Consider the following 20,030-nt stretch of genomic DNA (forward strand, 5'->3'; position numbering starts at 1 on the left):
CATTACAACCATTGTCCTTGTTAACTGTAGTTACCTACACTGGGCCCACCCAAGACCAACCCTATAACAATCAGTTGAGCAAGGACTCACTAGACCCTCCCCTTAGCCTCTGAACTATTATTAACTATTGATAGATTCTGGGAGAGGAGGAAGCACTGTCTTTCATCTTGTACCCATTGTTGAGCCCACCGGGCGCCAATAAATAGTTCCAAACCCGTAGTCACACAGATGGCAGATGGCCCTAGTTGTTCTCAGTGGGTCACAAACAGAATGAGTAGACGTGATCAGGAGAGAGAGATTTGGGAGGAGGCCCGTGAAAGCAGTCTGATGTGTTGTATGCATGCCTGAAACTTCAAAAATAATTAAAAATACTTTCATATGGTAGAGTGCTAAGTTAATTTTCTATTGCTGTGATAACAACACCGTGACCAAGGCAACTTACAAGCGAAAGGGTTTAATTTGGCTTACAGATTCAGAAGATTAGAGTTAGGTGGAACGAAGAACAGCTAAGAGCTCAGACCTTGATCCACAACCATGAGGCAAAGAGGGGAAGCATGGGAAAAAAGCCCAGCCCCAGTGACATGCTTCTTCCAACAAGGCCACACCTACTCCAACAAGGCCACACCTACTCCAACAAGGCCACACCTACTCCAACAAGGCCACACCTACTCCAACAAGGCTACACCTACTCCAACAAGGCCACACCTACTCCAACAAGGCCACACCCTGCTCCAACAAGGCCACACCTACTCCAACAAGGCCTCACCTACTCCAACAAGGCCTCGCCTACTCCAACAAGGCCACACCTACTCCAACAAGGCCTCGCCTACTCCAACAAGGCCACACCTACTCCAACAAGGCCACACTTCCTAATGCTTCCCAAATAGTTCCACCAACTGGGGACCAAGCACTGAAACGTGCAAGCCGATGGGTGCCACTCTCAATCAAGCTCCCATAAAGATCATAGTTAGGATGAGCCAAACCATGGCTCTTAGAACACATACCCTGTACTGTATGAAGCCTGAGTCCTCCTCTCTTGTTAGAGCAGACATGCTCTTTTATTAATTCATGGACTCTATGTAGGCTCGCGTTAGGAGAAATAGTTCCTGTTGCTACAATAATTTGTAAATCACAAATTGAGTTGGTGAAGGAAGACCTAGATTCCCTCTGGTTCCGGCACCACGATGGCACAGGCTGTCACTGCCTCTCAGTATACCTTTTTCCAGGGCAACGCCCACTCGAGTCTTCACTGTGGACAGAGGCCCATTGTTTCCAAACCAAAGGAAATCGCGACTGCAATAGTTTATGTGAATGTTCTAGAAGCTTAGGTAGCAGCCACTCGTTAAGGTCGTCATTCTATTTTTAAATCTCAGACCGACTTCCCTTCTAGGAATGACAGTTTGCTTAGGAGCCATCCATTTCCACACTTACTCTAAAAGGGGCCTTGGTTGGCACAAAGAGTTCTCTCCCATTACAACTTGGCGATGCATGGCTGGTATCTGTACTTACAACGTTAATTTTATCTTGAAAGCCCATAAGTTCTAAGATGATTGTGCATGTGTGCACGCGTGTGTCTGTGTGTGTGTACACATGTGTGTGCACATGTGTGCTCGCGCGTGTGAATGCACGCATGTGTGTGTATTTGTGTATACATGCATATATGTGTGTGCATGTGTGTGTGTGTGTGTGTGTGTGTGTGTGTGTGACGGAGACAGAGACAGAGATGACTGGGTGCACAGGGTTTAGATGAAGCAGCCGTGACAATGGCCATTTGATTGAGTTGACACCTACTGCACATCGTGCTGTTTCATACTAAAGCCCCATTGCTGGTCTGCAGTGACTGTACTGCTGCAGACACAGAGGACAAGGAGCATGCTGTTCCATTGTCATCAGCTTCCCTTAAGCCCAGTGTCATTGCTGGTTGGCGAGTAGAGAGTTGGCCCCATCACTGCCAGGCCCAGGCCATAAGCAGCCGCTGTTGCTGTATAGACTCCAAACAGTAGAGCCTCAGGAGCCCTGCGCACCACCCCTGCCCTGAGGAGCCGGTGGAAATTACCAGACAAATCAAAGCACATGCTGAGGGATTTTATCTTATTACTCTTTGGAAAACATTAGCAAATAAGATTAGAGGAAGATGTTTGGCCATACCCATGCTCGGCTCTAATTTTACAGCGTCTGGATTGGAGAGGACTTTCACTAAGGTTAGCGTAGTGCGGACTCCCTTCCTCCAGGTTGCAGCAGCCTCTGCGCATGCGCTGCAGAGAACTCTTACTAGATGCTCAGGGCTGCAGATATTGTCGTCTGGTGTCACCAACGTGAGTTGTAACAGGTTCTCTCCGGCATAATTATTCAGGTTTCCTTCTAGCTGCTGCGAAAAGTGCTTAGTGTTTTGCATTCCAAGTTTTAGAATTCTTGAAAAGATTTCTAAGACTGGAAACAATAATAGAGGAGATTGAATTATTAGAACGGATGTTTTCTTGAAAATGTGCATATACATAAACACATATACATATACCACATACAAATCACACATGTCACTTACACATACACACACACACACACACACACACACACATCTTTTAGCAATAAAGCTTCTAATCTTTAAAAGCTCCTTTTCTGGAAATTGTTGTTGTTTTGCTAATAAAATTTTACATAAAATATTTATGAAAGCCTTATAATTTTTAATTAATACCTATTTTAATTGTTTTGAAAAAGAATATGCATCAGATAGTGTTTTTTACATTGTTTTGAACTAGAATATGCTAAATAGGTTATTTCGCCTCCACCAATCAGTGGACAAATTTACAGCCACAGTCTGTTTTGTTTAAGGCAAGTGCCTTTGTTCCTCCCGGGTCCCCGTATCATCAATAACAATAAAGGCTGATTGAGAAGGCATCTAGTCTTCCTTCCGAGCGACATAGCATTAACCACTTTCTAGCTGTAATTAATTACACTCACTGTTCACATATGGCCGTCATGCCCTTCTCCACACCTTGTTTTAAAATCAATAGGTTTCTTTGTGTATTAGTGTGTGTATTTGTGTATTGTGCTATGTATATGTTCGTCTGGATGTGTGCACATGTGTGTGAGGGCACATATGTGCATGTGGAAGACAGACATTGATGTTGGTGTCTTCCTTTACCTCTTCCTTTTGCTTTTGTAGTTACTTTATACGTATGAGTATTTTCCCTTTATGTATATGTACCAACTGTGTGTCTGGCGCCTTCAGAGGACAGAAGAGGGCATCAAAATCACTCAGAATTAGAGTCGTAGGTGATTTCGAATCATAATATAGATGCTGGAAATTGAACCCGGTTCCCCTGGAAAGCAGGGAGTGCTCTCAACGCTGAGCCCTGTCTCCAGCCCCAGCCTCAGCCCCACCACCATATTTTTTGAAACAGGATTTCCACTGAACCTTGAGTGCCAGGTTCTCGTTGATTCCGCTGGACTGGCTGGCCCAATGAACTACATGTATCTATGCCAGCCCTTCCATGTCTGGAGTTACAAGACTCCACCACCATACCCAGATGTGTACATGGGCCCTGGGGGTCTGAACTCAGGTCTTCACGCTCTCACAGAGGGCACTTCACTGATTGAGCCATCTGCCAAGTGGCCTTAAGGCTTAAGGTAGTGCAGCCTTAACAATCCTAGCACTTAGGAGCCAGAGGCAGGAAGATGGAGCTTTCAAGGCCAGCCTGGCCTACACAGAAAGACGCTGTCTTAAAAAACAAAAGCAATCAGTGACTTATAGCTTTATTGCTGTTGGGGGGGAATGGGGCGTGAAGAACCGTGCAAAGGGGAAGAGAGGAGAAGGTCTTTTCTTTCTCTCCTGAACTGAAACAGTTGGTACAGCCAGCTTTCTCTCCTTGGTGGGCAGTAAAACAGGGTGACCTCAATAACACGCACTGTCCCCCTATCCCTAACAAGTTAAGCTTCTTCCTTTGTAATATCACAAAATTTATGTTTCTTTCATGAAAACCTACTTTCAGAGTTCATTAATGATGAGTCCGACCTTTGCCACACTCTCAGAGCCACGGGTGCCTATGTGCCACAAACACGTGTAGGTCATTCTGTCCCTGCTTCTGATGTGTGTTCCTGCAGGGACAGCTTCAGTGGTCTCTGCAGCCAAGAGGACTGTTTGGACATCTCTTGATGAACCAACTTTGAAAAGATAAGTTGGACATCCACTAAGCTATGGACTTTAAAACCACAAGGTCTCCCCCAGGATGGTGGTGACATAGTATACAGTTTGGGCAATGAACTTCTAGGGTGGGCTACATGCTTCTGGGCCCCATGGACTCGCTCTCCACTCATTCTGCTGTTGAGGTGTGGATGTGGGCACAACACAACACAGAATACCTGGGTGTGATTGGGTTCTCAGGAAACCTGATTCGTGAACGTTAACATGTGGCTTCTAGGGGCTGGAGAGATGGCTTAGCAGTTGACAGTTCCTTCTGTTCTTTGAGAGGACTTGTTCTGCTCCAGTACCTACATGACAACTCAAAACTGTCTAACTCGAGTTCCAGGATCTGGCCTCCAAGGACACTGCACACACACACACACACACACACACACATACACACAGAGAGGGGGGGCAGTGTATGCATTTTATATGAATGTAGACAAAGTACTTTTACACAGAAAAATTAATCTTTTAAATATTTGAATTTCATATGATAATCACACGCTGTGAAATTGTTCTGTAATTTTTTTTTTATTAACTTGAGTATTTCTTATGTACATTTCGGTGTTATTCCCTTTCCGGTTTCGGGCAAACATCCCCTTCCTCCCCCCTTCCTTATGGGTGTTCCCCTCCCCCCCTCCCCCATTGCCGCCCTCCCCCGACAGTCTAGTTCACTGGGGTTCAGTCTTAGCAGGACCCAGGGCCCCCTTCCACTGGTGCTCTTACTAGGATATTCATTGCTACCTATGAGGTCAGAGTCCAGGGTCAGTCCATGTATAGTCTTTAGGTAGTGGTTTAGTCCCTGGAAGCTCTGGTTGCTTGGCAAGTTCTGTAATTTTTTGAACAGTATTTGAAAATACAAACAGCATCCTTAGATTGTAGGACATATAAAAGCAGGCATGGACTGGATTTGGGCCACACATTGTATTCTTCTGGTCCCCGTTGTAGAGGGAAAACAGGTTTCCAAGGTCTGTCCACAATATGTGAATGATCTGGGTTTAAAATCTCGCTCTGCCAAGAATTAACCACATAACCTCAGACAAGACACTAACCTCTCCAAGCTCAGCCTCTCTATAAAAATAGCTCAGCAGTCGCCCACAGGGAAGAGAGTCCGTGCCCAAAAAGTGGGCAAAATGGTGACTTGCTCCAAAGGGCCCCAGGGCAGAGACTGCTCCGAGGTCAAAGCACTTGCTGTTCAAGTGTGAAGACCGCAGTTTAGATCTACGACCCACATGAAGTTGGGGCGGGCATGGTAGCCAGCTGTAATCCCAGCACCCCGGAGGCAGAGGTGGAAACAGGGACCTATGGAGCAGGCTGTCTATCCTCGCTAGCAAAACTGCATGCTCTGGATTCAGCTCCGATATGTAATAATGTGGTGAACGAATGAGGAAACCTCAGGCATGCACGCATGTGCAAAACATGGGTGCATCCACACCAATACACCACACATATAAACACAGGAAAAAGGCTCCCAAAAGAAACCAAAAGATGCTGTTCTGCGGGAGATGGGGACATTGCACAGGGAGTCCCCGACTTGGGGTTTCGATTAGAATTTTTGTGATCTCCTGGTAGAAAGCATACTTGGAATTGTGCGGTTTGGTCTTCTTCCAGGCTGGTGATAGGATATTCTCTTTTGAGGTTAGGCAGCAGAGGGAGCCTCAAGTCTGTGCAAGCATGTGTGTACTTGTGTGCATGTGTGTAGCCGTGCTCACAGTCCTGCCCTTCAACTCGCTGTGCTGCTAGTCCAGATGTTCAGTAGGTCAGGTGTGCGAAGCGGATTTTACCATGTTTACAGACTAGCATGGGTTCACTGGGAGCTAATCCCATTGCAAATTGAGAAATACACGAAGGTCATGTTTTATTAAAATGAAGGTTTTCAGTTTGTTTTGGACTCTATACTCCGTCTAAACCACAGTTTCTGCCCAAGGGAAGGGCCTGCTAAGAAACTACAAATTCGCAAATTACAAGCTCATCGTGGAAGAGACCCCTCCTCCACGTCTCACCAGGCACACAATACAGGTCTTATTAAGTGGTGGCAGACTCATCCTGGGACGCATTCAAGGCTGCCTGGCTTCTATGGGACTCTTTGTTTTTTCCCAAGGGAGGTAAACTCTTCCTTCAGGCACCCATGACCTGAAAGTTCAGAAAACTTACAAAATGACTGATCATGGCATTTTCGAAGGTCATTAAAGTTGAGCCCATTCATTAAAACTCTCGTGCCTACAGCGACCCCACAGGGGGTGAAACCCTGCTTCCAGCCACTGCCTTTCTGGATGTTGATGGAAGGCCAGCGACAGAAACAGTGATACCCAGGCCAAAAGCTGGCAGGCTCCACAAGTAAGCATTGAGCAATGCAGAAATCTGTTTCACTCCTCAAAGGATATCTTGAGCCATCTTAAGGAGTCAGTCCAGGTTGGGGCATCTTGAGCATCTACAAGAGCCAATCCAGCCATGTGGGTGAATGCAGGGCGTGGGAGGAGGAAGCTAGACTTGTGACAGACACCAAACTGTTGTGTTCACTTTTCCTGGGGAGATGAAAACAAATGTCCAGTCACCCCAGAAGGGAACCAATGTCAGATCAAAGTACCGTCTCACCAAAGTCTAGCCTGCTGAGACCAGTGACTTTGCCGAATTTGCTTTCTTACGGTGTCACGGGTGAGGGGTCACTTACAGGAGTGTCTGTCTGACAAACAGCTGTATCTCTGCAAAGTCCCACACCGCCAGGGATGGCAACTTCACGGCGACTACCAGGGAGTCCTGCTTTTAGTTGAAGTGTTCCCTATGCATAGTGTAGCCCATCCAAACATCTCTTCTAGCTGGGAGAGGCATTAAGAGCTAGAATCTGAGGTAAGGGTAAGGGGCTTCTGACCTGGGTCAGTGACTTCTTTATCACCATATAGACCTGTTTTCCACCATGTTGTTCTGTCCTAGTTGCCACGTGAAGTGATTTGAATGAGAATAGCCACCAAGCGTCCATAGGAAGTGGCACTCTTAGGAGGAATGGCTTTGTTGGACTAAGTGAGGCTTTGTTGGAGGAAGTGTGTCACTCGGGGGTGGGCTTTGAGGTTTCAGAAGCTCAAGCCAAGACCGGTGTCTCTCTTTCATCCTGCTCTCTGCTGATTCGGGTGTTGACCTCTCAGCTCCTTCTCCTGTGCTATATCTGCCTTCACGACACCATGATGACCGTGGGCTAAACCCCTGAGCTATAAGCCAGCCCCAGTTAAATGTTTTCCTTTGTAAGGGTTGCTGTGGTCATCGTGTCTCTTCACAGCAACAGAACCCTAACTAAGAAGATGGCATCTTGTTACAACTGGAGGGACAAACACCATACAACACTGACCTTTAGGGAAACTCTAAGGGAACTGAGTAGACAGAAAGGGGAATGGGAGAGAGCGATAAGGGAAAACCACTGCGGGCAGCTTCTGTGCTATGCTGGGTCGTAGCGTTGCTTAGAGCAAAGATTGTGTCTGGTTGCTGTCCTGTTCTGGTCAGGGAGTAATAACACCACAGAAGGATGAGTTAGCAGGGGAAGAGCAGGGTGAGCGAATCTGCAGAGAAAGTCACGATGCTAGAAAGAATGCCCCTGTCAAACAGGGTGCTTCAGGGGTCTGTGGGGACTCTTGACACCAGAGTACGATGACACCAGAGTGCTGGCTGCTCAACTTGTTGCTGTGACAAAATACTGGACAAAGGTGACCTAAGTAAGGAAAGAAGGGTTCGTGGGGCACTCCATCGTGTAACAGAGCGGGTCAGCAGGAGTCTGAGGCAGCTGGGCACCCTGCAGTCCCCCTCCATGAGGAAGCAGAGTGTAAGAGGTCTCCTGCTCTGAGCTGGTTTTCTTTTCATTCAGTCCAAGACCCCAACATGGAACAGTGCACCCCACAGCTCAGGTGGGTCTTCCTGCTTTAGTTAACCTAATTCAGACAGTCTAGATAATGCTCGAAGGCATGCCCAGAAGCTCTAGATAATTCTGACCTAATCTAGATCACTTTTCACAGGCATGGTTTGTCTCCTGCGTGGTTCTCCCACCTGTTTCGTTGACATTGCAGCCATCGCACTCTGGGACCCACGTCCTCCTGACAGGAGGCACCCAGCCATGTGCTCAGAACCCTGTGGTTCTGTGGGAGGGGTTCAGAAATCCGCGCTTCTTCCTTTTCCGTGAATCAGTGTAAACCAAGAGCTGACTGTGTTTACACAAAGCGACTTCTCTGTGATGTTTGTAGGGCTTGGGGAAAAGAAAAGCAGTTTGATTTTTGTATAGGTCATGAATAGCTCTCCTCCGTGGATGGTGTGAATATGTGTTTATCTGTCCATAGGTATGTCTGCATGGATCTGAAGGCCTGCGTGTATGTGTCCATACTCAGACCCACCTTTGCGTAGAGGAAACACCGTCCGTTTAAGTAATGTGCTAGAAACACAATTAATCAAATAAATATTGTTCTTTCAGGGCAGGGAGCCCTAGCCTGACGCACTGCTATTTTTACTTTGTTTGGGTCACTCACCACCCACATCCCTAAAAGGCACCAAAAAGGACATTTTTTTAATTCTTCTGCACTGGCTGAATCTCATCCATACTTGTGAGGGTTTTGAAGATTTTTGTTTTGTTGTGTTTGATTTAAGTTTTATAGTCTGAGCGTTCTCCAGCCTTATTCAACAATCTCAGACTTTGGAATGCTCCCACAGGAGGGGAGCAGCCCGAGCTTTGGGGATCTTGGGAGTAATCCCACCCCGTGGCTAGCGCAGATGCAGCGTGGCCGCCGTCTCAGGCTCTACCGAGAGCGATGCTGACTGGAGCTACGGAAGGCGCGATGCCTAGGTCCGTAGCTGATGGACGCCTTTCGAAAGCAGACTTAGAAGTTTTAGACTTGTAGTCCTGACAGCTGTGTACGTGACTATGCCAAGATGCTGACCCTCGGGTCCCCCTGCAGAGTGAGGAGACCACACACAGCGACATCGTTCTGGAGGCTGCACAGTGCAGTGTCTGGCACGGGGGTGGGGTGGGGGGGAGATAGATGTACCTGGGGCGGACACGATATGCTCGCTGTATTGTTTTGTTATCACCTCGTCCTTCTTACGCCGCTCCATTCACCGCACACCGGTCTGCCAAGCGTTATCTGTGCAGATACGTAGATGGATGTTTGACATACACAGTGACCACCATCAGCTTCCTACTGGTTTTTCCACCATCTACCCCCTCCAAGTTCTTATTAAATGGGTACAGTCACATTATAAAAATCGTGTGCACATACACACACACACACACACACACACACACACACACACACACACACAAATCGTGTGCAGAATGTTTAGGCCCCAATCGTCTGGTATTACCTGCTGGTCAGTTTGACCACAATTGAACAGAGGATTCCTGACAGAAAGCCTGCCTGTCTGAGGGCCAAAAGGAAGATCTTCGAGTTCAGAGGAGAGAATGGCATAAACTCATAAAAGAGTTTCTGATCTCCCTCCCTCTCCCTCCCCTCCCTCTCCCTCTCCCTCTCCCTCCCCTCCTCTCCCTCTCCCTCCCTCCCTCTCCCTCTCCCTCCCCTCTCCTCTCCCTCTGTCTCTCCATTATCATGAAAACAGCCAGGTATGCCTCACCCTGCATGGGGGACAAGCAAGTTCCACAGACTTACCCATCTGTTCAGAGAAGTGCTGTGGGAATCGCCAAGGGAGTTTGCCCAAGGACCAAAGTCATTTCCTGGTCCATAGCTATTTGGGTTCTAGAAAGTGAGAAGAGAAACCCTCACCACAGGATACGAAAGCTAGCCTCATCTGGAGAGCTGTGGTCCCACTGCAAGGCCTCTGCCTGCATCAAGGCTGGGTGGGAGTTTCCTTGGCTCCTACATCCACAGTAGTCCAGCTTTTCCGAGGGGAACTGGCTGGGGGATTATTTAGGATGTTTTGATTTTGCTTGTTTCCCTCCCTTAGCTTCTCTCTCTTTTTCTGGGGATGTAACCATAGCCAGCAGCCTAAGGTTCAACCTGCCTCTCCCTTGACCATCATCTCTACCCACCTGAGGGAGAATCAACTTCCAGGCCACATGGTTACCAATGGTGGGGGTCTCTCAAGAGAACCGGAACCCACAGAACAGAAAGACAGCGAGCCCCTTATGCTTTGGGAGGTGGGCACAGCAGGAGCCTGCAGCCAAGCTCTCTTATTCCCAGGCAGGAGGCAGGAAAGGGAGGTGAGAGGATGGGGTACCCCTTTCATGTAAACTCACTTTCAGAGTGAGATGTCTGCTAGCTTCAGACCCACGATGTCCAGACAACTTCCAGAACAAAGAAATGATGATGGTAACCTTCTCTTCCCTGGGAGTTGCTGTGTCTGCCATCAAGATGGGTTAGAAGCTTCGAAGACACCCAAACAGGGCATGGATGACCTGGATTGTTCCGGGCATTCAAATCCTGAAGGAACAAGTACAGAGACCAGGCCTGTTCCAGGCTGCTCTGGTGGGAGGAATGCAGACCACGAGGTCCTTGAAGACCAGGTGCAAAGCTGCTAGCACATCAGGGCAGAGAGACAGAGAGGATGTGGGGACTGCTCCTGTGTCTCTTTGCGCCTCAACTGTGTCCCCCTTGGCAATGCTGCCAAAGAAGCCAGCAGGAGCTGAGGAGTAATGTCTCTCAATCTGTGTCCACACTGGAATGGCAGCAAGGTAGTTCGATAGAGCAAGGGCTTCTAAGTCTGTCGACCTTCATGAAGAACTGTTCTGATTCTATAGCACCCAACACCACCTCTGCCTATTGTCCGTGGTGCTTTAACACCTGTGTCCCCGTTGTCGTCCTGTGTCAGATGCACCCTCCCCCCCCATCTGTATTCAGGAATGATCTCCCTCTGGGTAGTATGGATGAGTTCGGCACCACAGCGTCTCTTGCTGATGCCAACTAAGTACTCTTCCATTGAAACCGCCAGGTCAAAAGGGACTTGCATTGACTACAAGTAAGAGACGAGGCCACTGCAGACTTCAGGTCTACTGAGTGCAGAAGCCCAGCCTGAGGGGAGTGGGTGTGGCCAGGAGCCAGGTGCAGGGGAAAGTGGGTCAGTCTCGGTGAGGACCTCACCTTGGCAGCTCTGGGCAATAAGGGATAGAATGGAAGTCTCGTGGCAGAAATGGGAATTTTCAAGATGGTCAATGATTTTAATCTACATGCTTTGGGGACAGAGGAGGGCTAGCACATAGTAAAAGAAATGAACCGGTATAATCTGGACATGACGTAGGGATTTTTGAGTCTCTAAGAAAGAGACCATCTGTCCAGTCTACCCTCTAACCAGAGGCCCCAAGTTTGTCACCAGAATGGAACTCTTCCTGGTCGTGGGGTTCCATTTTGTTTTATTATCGAGACAGGTCTCGCTATGTTCCCTGGTTGTCCTAGAACTCACTGTGTAAACCAGCCTGGCTTTGTGAACACTCAGAGTTGCGCCTGCCTCTGCTGGGATGAAAGGAAGATGCTAGGACTAAAGGTGTGCACACCAATGCCTAGCACATGGTTCTGTGTCTCCCACAGTGGTTCAACAGCAATGTCTACACTGTGCTTCTGTCACAGCTCAGGCCCTTTCTCAGAACTGGAACTCCAAGGCAGAGGAGGGAAGGGGCCACAACTTGCATAAGCACCAGGGGCTGGGGATCCACCACACAATAGGTGGTTTAGCATTCCATGTCATTTCTGTGACTTCAAGAAGTGTGAGAGCGGCAGAGACAGGAGTATCCACTTGTCCCAGGTTGCGGGCAGTTAGCTTTTCCCTTTGGATCGAGTCTAGCATTATATTACGGACTTCTTTAGACTTATAATGCTACCCTGTTCCAAACCATGGAGTCTTTAATGGCTGCAATAGGGGCCGGGGCATCTACTCACACAGAACCTTCCATACCCAACATCCTTTCTGCCCTCTGTTCTTTCTCCTTAGTTGTTTTCCCTGTTGCTAATATGTCTTCCTCCTTCCTCCTTGTTCCTTACAGTTAGCAGAATGTTGTGGAAATTAAAAGCAAGCGTGGGGGGTGGTAAGATGCTGTTGTGTCCCTGGGGCATTTTAAACACCACCGATGTCCTAAGCTGCATCCCCCTCGAGTGGGATAATGGGAGCAGCATAGGATATGCTTGTTTACTGTTCAAGCAACTCAGTCTGGATTGAAAGCCACTAAGAAGCTGTGTGAGCTTGGGCAAGTGGCTTCAGTTCAGAGCCAGTGTGATCTAGGTTAAGTTTTGGATGAGGTGGATGAAGACACCAGACTGATTACTGAGGACTGAAGAGCTTATTAGCCATGGATGGACAGATGGATAGATGGTGGACAGACAGACAGGCAAATGCATGGTAGTGGTTCCAAGGAAAGCTGAGGCCCTAGCATTAGAGAAGGAAAGAATGGTGGGGGGTCTCTCGAGAGAACCAGAACCCACAGGACAGAAGGAGAGCGAGGCCACTTATGCTTTGGGAGGTGGGCACAGCAGGAGCCAAGCTCTCTGCTTCCCAGGCAGGAGGCAGGAAAGGGAGGTGAGAGGATGGGGTACCCCTTTCATGTAAACTCACTTTCAGGGTGAGATGTCTGATAGCTTCAGACCCACGATGTCCAGACAACTTCCAGAACAAAGAAATGATGATGGTGGTGGTGGTGGTGATGGTGATGATGATGATGTTTAAATCACAGAACTCATAGAAATATCTGTCCACTGTCTATCCATCTGTCCATCCATGGCTAATAAGCTCTTTAAAAATTAAAATTAAATGGGACCTCTCCCAGGTGTTAGTTTACCACTGCTCTTTAAGTTACTAGAGCTCTTTTTTAAAAAAATAAAAAACAAGAAGCGATGTGAGTATTAAAAGTATTTTAAAAAGTCAGAGACTATGTCAAGGACAAAAGTATCAGAAATTGGAAACACAAAACTAAACGTAATTTAATTTACCCAGCTAAGGCTGGAGAGATGGCTCAGTGGTTAAGAGCACTGACTGCTCTTCCAGAGGTCCTGAGTTCAATTCCCAGCAACCAATTGGTGGCTCAAAACATCTGTAATGAGATTTGATGCCCTCTTCTGGTGTGTCTGAAGACAGCGACAGTGTAGTCATATATAATTATAAGTACACTATTATATAATAAATAAATCTTTAAAAGAAAGAGAGAAAAATTACCCAGTTATAACCTGCATTAGACATAAATTGTATTTATAACTGCCTCAAACCATCTATACTGGGTAAGACTTGGAACTATATCCTTCATCTCACAACAGCATGCACTAAGGTATACACAATACACCGTTTAGATGGAGGCTAACTGTATGATGAATTCCAGCACTAGCCCAGCAATGGGGACCCAGAACGGAGTGAATGATACTTTCGGGGAGTCATGTGAACTGTGGGAATTCGCCAGGCATAGAAGCAATGGTGACATTTATAGGGTAGAATAAATGGCCAGGGAGAAACTCCAAGGCACCAGGCTTGTGGAGACCTGGGGAAGCAGATCGGCACGGCTGTCTGTAAGGTGCAGCCTGTGCACAGGTTGTGGGACCTGCCATGACCAGCTTCCTCTGCCAGGTGTTAGAATGTGGATGTTGGCTGCTGGTTGTGGAGAATGAGGATGACCCGAGTGACAGATCCAAAACCTGCCTTTATTTCTTCCATGAGAGCACACTTTAAAAATGGTTCCTGTCAGAAAGAACTGTAGGGATGGAAATGGAGAAGAACCTGAGGAAAAGAAGGTCCAGCGACAGGCCCCAAGTTGGGATCTGGTTCAAGGGGAGGCCCCAAGGCCTGACACCATGACTGAGGCTATGGGGCATTCACAAAAAGGAACCTAGCATGACTGCTCTCAGAAAGACACAACAAGCAGCTGAAAGAGTCAGACCCAGATATTTGTACCCAACCAATGAACAGAAGCTGCTGACCCCTGTATTTGAATTATGGAAAAGCTGGAGGAAGCTGAGGAGGAGGGCAATCCTGTAGGAGAACCAGCAGTCTCAATTAACCTGTACCCCTGAGATCTCTCAGACACTGGATCACTAACCAGGCAGCATACACCAGTTGAGATGAGGCCTCCAACACATACACAGCAGAGGACTCCCGGGTCTGGGTTCATAGAGATGATGCACCTAATTCTCAAGAGACTGGAGGCCCCAGGAAGTCTAGCGGTCTGGTGGGGTGGGGACATCCTTGTGGAGACAGGGGTGGAGGGTGGAGGGGGGACGTATGGGGTATGGAACAGTCGGAGGATAGACCAGGAAGGGAATAAAATCTGGAGTGTAATAAATAAATAAATAATAAAATTGTTTTTTAAAATATTTTTAATGTTCTAAGCATTATTACAAAACTGTTAGAAGATTCCCTGCCCTTCACATCCCCCATCCTCTGGTCCTCTCTTTAACTTCTCCCCCAGTCCCTTTCCTGTGTCCTTTTGCCCACCCTTAACCTTCCCATCAACCTTCTCAATATTTTTACCCATTCTTGGTCTCTCTCCTAACCATTTAGACTTAATCTGTGTCACACACACACACATTGATACATTACAGGCTAAGATCTGCATGTAGGAGAGGACATGTGGCTTTTGTCTTTCTGACATCCTGTCAGAGACTTCTAAGAAGTCTCCCCTGCAGAAATCACCCTAAGCGTTCTTCAGGTTTTGGTAACCAGCCTTATACATGTTACATTTCACTCTCTGAGAAAGACACTGAGCCTGCTCCCCTTGAGGAAGGAATGAAGGAATGAATGGTTTTGGGTAAACTAAATTAGCCTTCAGGAGGGTTCGTGAGGAAAAGTGTGACGTGAGAAATATCTCTTTAAATGGTTTGATGGCGCCACCAAGTGGCAAAGAAGTAGAATACAGCCTTGGAGCCTTGGAGCCTTGGAGCGCCTCCCCCGTGTGTGTGTGTGTGTGTGTGTGTGTGTGTGTGTGTGTGTGTTAAATTCTCTCATCCTTACCTCAGTTTTCCCTTCCTCCTCTCCTCCCAACCCCCACCCCCACCCTCCAGCCTCCCCTCTCCCTTCAGAAAAGGCAGTCCTCCCAGCGATATCAGGGAAACATGGCATATCAGTGCAATAAACCCAGACACATCCCCTCATTCAGGCTGGATGGGGCAACCCAGTCGGAGGAAAAGAGGGCCTGTGCTTTCTAAACTTAAGTGTGAGTGCCTGGCATGCGTGTGGACGTCAGAGGACAACTTGAGTGAGTCAGTTCTCTCCTTCCACTAATGTGAGTCCTGACCACAACGTTTTTCAGGGGTGGCAGCAAGCACTCAACCTGTGAGCCATCTTACCAGGCCATACCTATAGATTTTCAAAGGTTAGATCCAAGAGCAGTGACCTTCAGTTTGTGGGCTGTCATTAAAAACATGTTTCCCTGTAGGAATTAAAGATGCATCTCAGAAACGATTTTTCTTCTGCCTGTTGGGGCTCCGTGGTGCAGAAAGCCCCACTACTAACTCCTCACAGCCTAACTCAGGCACTTTGGATCTGTCTCTCTCTCTCTCTCCACTCTTCAAAAAAAAAACAAACAAACAAACAAAAAAACACTCTTCTGTGTTAAGCTTAACTGTCCTAACGCTTTTCTCTGTGGCAACTAATAACTCAAATTGATATCAGCCTAACTGAAGCAAGCAGTTTTGAAAACTCAGGAATTACCTGCAACCATCTATAATTAATATATAAGTCAATGCATTACCAAGGTATCACTCAAGAGCCTATCTATTCCTGAGGTTTTCAGCTAGAGCCCATGCCGTGTGGAAAGCCCTGGTCTTCACAGTCACGTGGGCTTGCTTGGATCCCACACCTGCCCCTCTCCGTGTGGCTTTAGTGAGTCGCCCTTCTTTTTCCAACCTCGCCCCCATTTCCGGTACGGTTCTGTATGGTTCCGGTACAGTTCCGGTACGGTTCGGTACAGTTCCGGTACAGTTCTGGTACGGTTCCTGTACAGTTCCGGTACAGCGCACATTCATCTCTCCGGGCTGCAGCCAGGGGTTGCGGGATGCTCCTGCAGAGCAGCACGTAAGAGCAGGAGAGACCTCGGCCTCTTACAACCTGTCCCTGGTCAGGCTGCCGTTCACCTCATAGAAACCAGCTCAGCTCCGAGACTAGACCTCTTCTGCCGGACAGTTGTGGTTCCCTCTCAGAGTTCTATGTACGCAATGACACAGCTGCCCAAAGCACTGAGCACTCGGTGGGCTCTTATCTAAAGTCCCTTCCTTTCTTTCGGAGCACTGGTCCATTGCACATAGTCGATTTAGAGTTCGTTATAAACCTGAAGTCCTGTTTAGCCTTGGAATTACTCTCTTCCTCTCAAATACACAATCTGTTGTCAAGCATTAACTCAGAATATAAGGACCTTTTAGTTTTTGATCTTCATGTCCTTGCTTCTTTAAACCCCAGGGTAACCTCAGCTTCCCAAATATTGGGATTACAGTTTTTGTACCACCATGCTCAGTTCACAGGAACCACTGGAAACTTGAGGTGGGAATAGTAAGTCTCTCTTGTGTTTGCCGTGGTTATTTCCTCTCCTCTCAGAAGGTGCACGGTTCTTTCTGACTTGTCCACGTTCTTTGCTGACCACATCCTGCTACAGTCAGGAGCATTCTGCTCCTGCATAGCAACACCCCTCTACCTCTACATTTCAGATCCATGTCAGAGTGAATATTAACAGAAAACTCTTCCCAAACCACTTCCTGACAGCAAGGGATGACTGATGTCATGTCCATGTATCTGAAACCACATCTATAGAAAAGAATCAGAGAAGGGAATTAAGATGTGCCGAGTCTATGCATATAGTAATGTATTTAACCTTCCCTTGATCCTCTCAATAACACAGTACATTGTACAGATGACGAGACTGAGAACCCATGTGTTACTTGATTACGCAAACACTTATTGACCCTGATTATTAGGCACTGGGGATGCAAGGGCAAACAGCCGGCAGAGTCCATAGGATCTCGCCTGGATGATCCAAAGAGCAGAAATGAAAGGCTTTTCCGTAGGCATAGTGTTACACTAAGACTACCCTTCTATTATTCAAATGCTGGTTCCCCAATCCTGCAATCTGACATTCTAGACACAGCATTGTAAGGCTTAAGAGTCTCCTGTCTCGTGTTTGTGTAAACAAGGATCACTATTTAGTCTCTGCCTTGCCAATGAAATCTGGAAAGGCCAATGACTAGTCAATAGAAAGAATAGGACGGGACATCAGCCAGCCAGGGGAGGAGGGAGAGAAAGAGAGGATTCGAGGAATCAAGGCAAAATGCACCTGAAGCCCAGACAGCCAGACCAATACAAAAATGCCAGTATCTCGGGCATTTTGGCTGAGGTAGCCAGATTGGATTAGAGGATTAGAATGGACTTATAATACCTAGTTATTGTACTTCGAGGTGAAAATAAATCTCAGTCTCTCTGTGTTATTATTACTAGCTAGGATTTTTAAAAAGGCGCTGTAATAATTGACTACATACATTTATATTAAAATTACCATTGTACCTTTGACCGGTGAAGAGGGGTTCTGTGGCTGTTCAAGGGGGGAAGAGTGGGATATATCCTGTGATGGAGTTAGAGAAAAGATGTCCCCCAAAACAGACATTTTACCTAAGACGTGATGCTCTTCATGCGAGTGAATAGCAAGGGAGAGAAGTGAGATTGCAATGCGTCTGACCTTGTTTCAATAGACTTCAGGTCTTTGTTGGCAAATACTTGCAGTAACGTTATCATTTCAGCGTGCGATCCACCTCGTTTCTTCCTCCCTAAAGACCCTAGGTACCTGAGAACATCGGGCCCCACCTCCTCGTTTGTAGTTCACACAGTAAGGCAAGTGAACAATCACAAGGAGCTCAGCAGATGCATTTGTATACTGACTAATGCACTAGGGAGCTCCCCTGTTTAGCACGGAGTGAGAGAGTACCTAGATCACACACCGTGTTCTTCCTTTAACCCACACAGTCTGTATGGTTTTCGAACAGCCACACTAACTCCTTTGACTCAGATGTTTGCTGTTTGGTTGTCTGGGATGATCCAGGGCAGCATTCAAGAGGTACGGCAGCTGCAGTCAGTTCTGAGGCAAATGGAACTCAGAAGCCGCTTACTCGCCTAATTAAAATTACTTAGTCTCGTCTTCCCCAAGTGCTGACAAGCTCAAGGCTCTTATTCCGCCTGCAGCCCACGCTGTTCTTAACGATGAAAAGAACTCCCTTGCACCAGCGTTGTGGGAAATATGGGGCGTATAAGGATGAAAGCCCCCGTAGAGATGCAATGAGTGTTAATTTCTTCCTGGCACTCAGTGATTCTCAGTCTAGCAGGAAAACCTCCTCCAACAAATCCACATGCCCTGATTCTTCCCAAACAGTCCCACCAACTGGGACAGAGCATTCAAGCACATTAGCCTATGGGAGCCATTATCATTGAAACTACCACACAACCAGAACCAGTACACCCTAAACAAAGACACGGAGAGACAACTGGAAGGGGTGGGGATGAACACTGGAGGTCATTCTTCATGACCTCCTGAGAGGAGGGCCGTCATTTAATGCCAAAAGTTCAGTGACTCCAGATCTTGCCCTCTCCTCCCTTCTTACCTTCCCACCCCAAAAAAGCAAGTAGCTTAGATTCTTGGTAAGAGGGGAAAGTATTTTAGACAATTCAAGAGAAAGTCGGTGAGAAGGAGAATGAGAGGGAGGGGATGGAGGGGGGAGGAGAGAGAGAGAGAGAGAGAGAGAGAGAGAGAGAGAGAGAGAGAGAGAGAGAGAGTCTTAGCTAGCTCAAGCCTACAGACCAAATGGAATGTGTTCTCATGGCCCAGGCAAATGTCCCCAGTGTGTTTCCACCATTGCCCTACTCATTGTCCCCTAACGGCCCTTCTCTTCTTGCTTTCCAGAAAGAGATGACAACCAGGATGTGTCACTAACACTCCACCCCATCTTCTGGAAGGAAGGAACACTGTTTCTCCCAGGAGTCCCCATGGGACAGAAAGTGGTCCTCTGTGACTGAAATGATCCCGGAGCAGGAAAGCTGCAGCCCCACAAGGACTTCTGAAAGACGTTCCTTACCCACTTCACGTGCTCTTAACCCTCTAAGTGCTGCTAGCCAGGACCTGTGGGCCATATAGACCACAGCATGAAGGACCAGCCTTAACCCCTTGGGCCAAGGGCAGTGCAGGAGAGGTTGCTGCACGTCCGCCCACATCACACTTCTGCCCGTGACCGGTCCTCTAGGCTTTACTGGAATTCAGGTTTTGAGACTGAGGGGTTTTGTTGTGGTGGTTCTTTTCCATTTATGTCTTGTCAGACTTCTGGACTAACTTCTCTGTCACTTATTTTTCTAAGTTCTAGGCAAACGCGGGGCTACCATATAGACAGTACATTTTCCTGTCCCATCTCTCCTCGACTCCCTGCAGGCTCCATAACCTTATATGGAGCTTGGAGCTGGGGAAAGCCCACAGTTCTTCTGGTAGCATCCATGCCATTTCCCTCATGGGCAGTTTCACCAGAAACCACTGACTCGATGGGTAACATGATCTGTGTCCCCGGACAGGCCATTCACGTGCTAACCTTTGGGAAGAGTCTGGTGACTGGAAATAAAGCTGGTGTGTTATCAATTTACCCTAGTCGGAATGCATTCGTTGTAGCCACAGTCATTTCTAGATGCTTCCATTTAAGATGTGCTGTCCCATTCCCCAGAAGAGAGGAAATGGTTTTTAAAATGACCAGTAAGGTCCTTGAGCCAGATTAGTGCAGTGTTTGTTCTTTATTGAGGGCTAGTGAGTCCTGGCTGATCCTACATATTATATTATGGAAGTTTCAGCAATAAGACAGCAGACAGTTGGACGTGTATGTTAAATACCCTTGACTTACATACAGCCTTCCCAACTTGACCCCAGAGATTCTGAACCCAG

At 47.4% G+C, this 20,030-nt stretch overlaps 1 protein-coding gene across 4 annotated transcripts in view; it reads left to right on the forward strand.

Annotated features, from left to right (window-relative positions):
• Positions 1–19,737, forward strand: part of Mob3b (MOB kinase activator 3B) — a 155,413-nt gene extending 135,676 nt beyond the window's left edge. For all 4 annotated transcript variants that reach the window (XM_032904506.1, XM_032904489.1, XM_032904482.1 and 1 more), the window contains one exon: positions 19,014–19,737. In XM_032904506.1, the coding sequence (XP_032760397.1) occupies positions 19,014–19,043 (30 nt within the window). In that variant the 3' untranslated portion in view covers positions 19,044–19,737. The remainder of the gene's footprint in view (positions 1–19,013) is intronic.
• Positions 19,738–20,030: the final 293 nt, after the last annotated feature.

The sequence above is a fragment of the Rattus rattus genome, chromosome 1 (assembly GCF_011064425.1).
Source record: "Rattus rattus isolate New Zealand chromosome 1, Rrattus_CSIRO_v1, whole genome shotgun sequence".
NCBI classification, from domain to species: domain Eukaryota; kingdom Metazoa; phylum Chordata; class Mammalia; order Rodentia; family Muridae; genus Rattus; species Rattus rattus.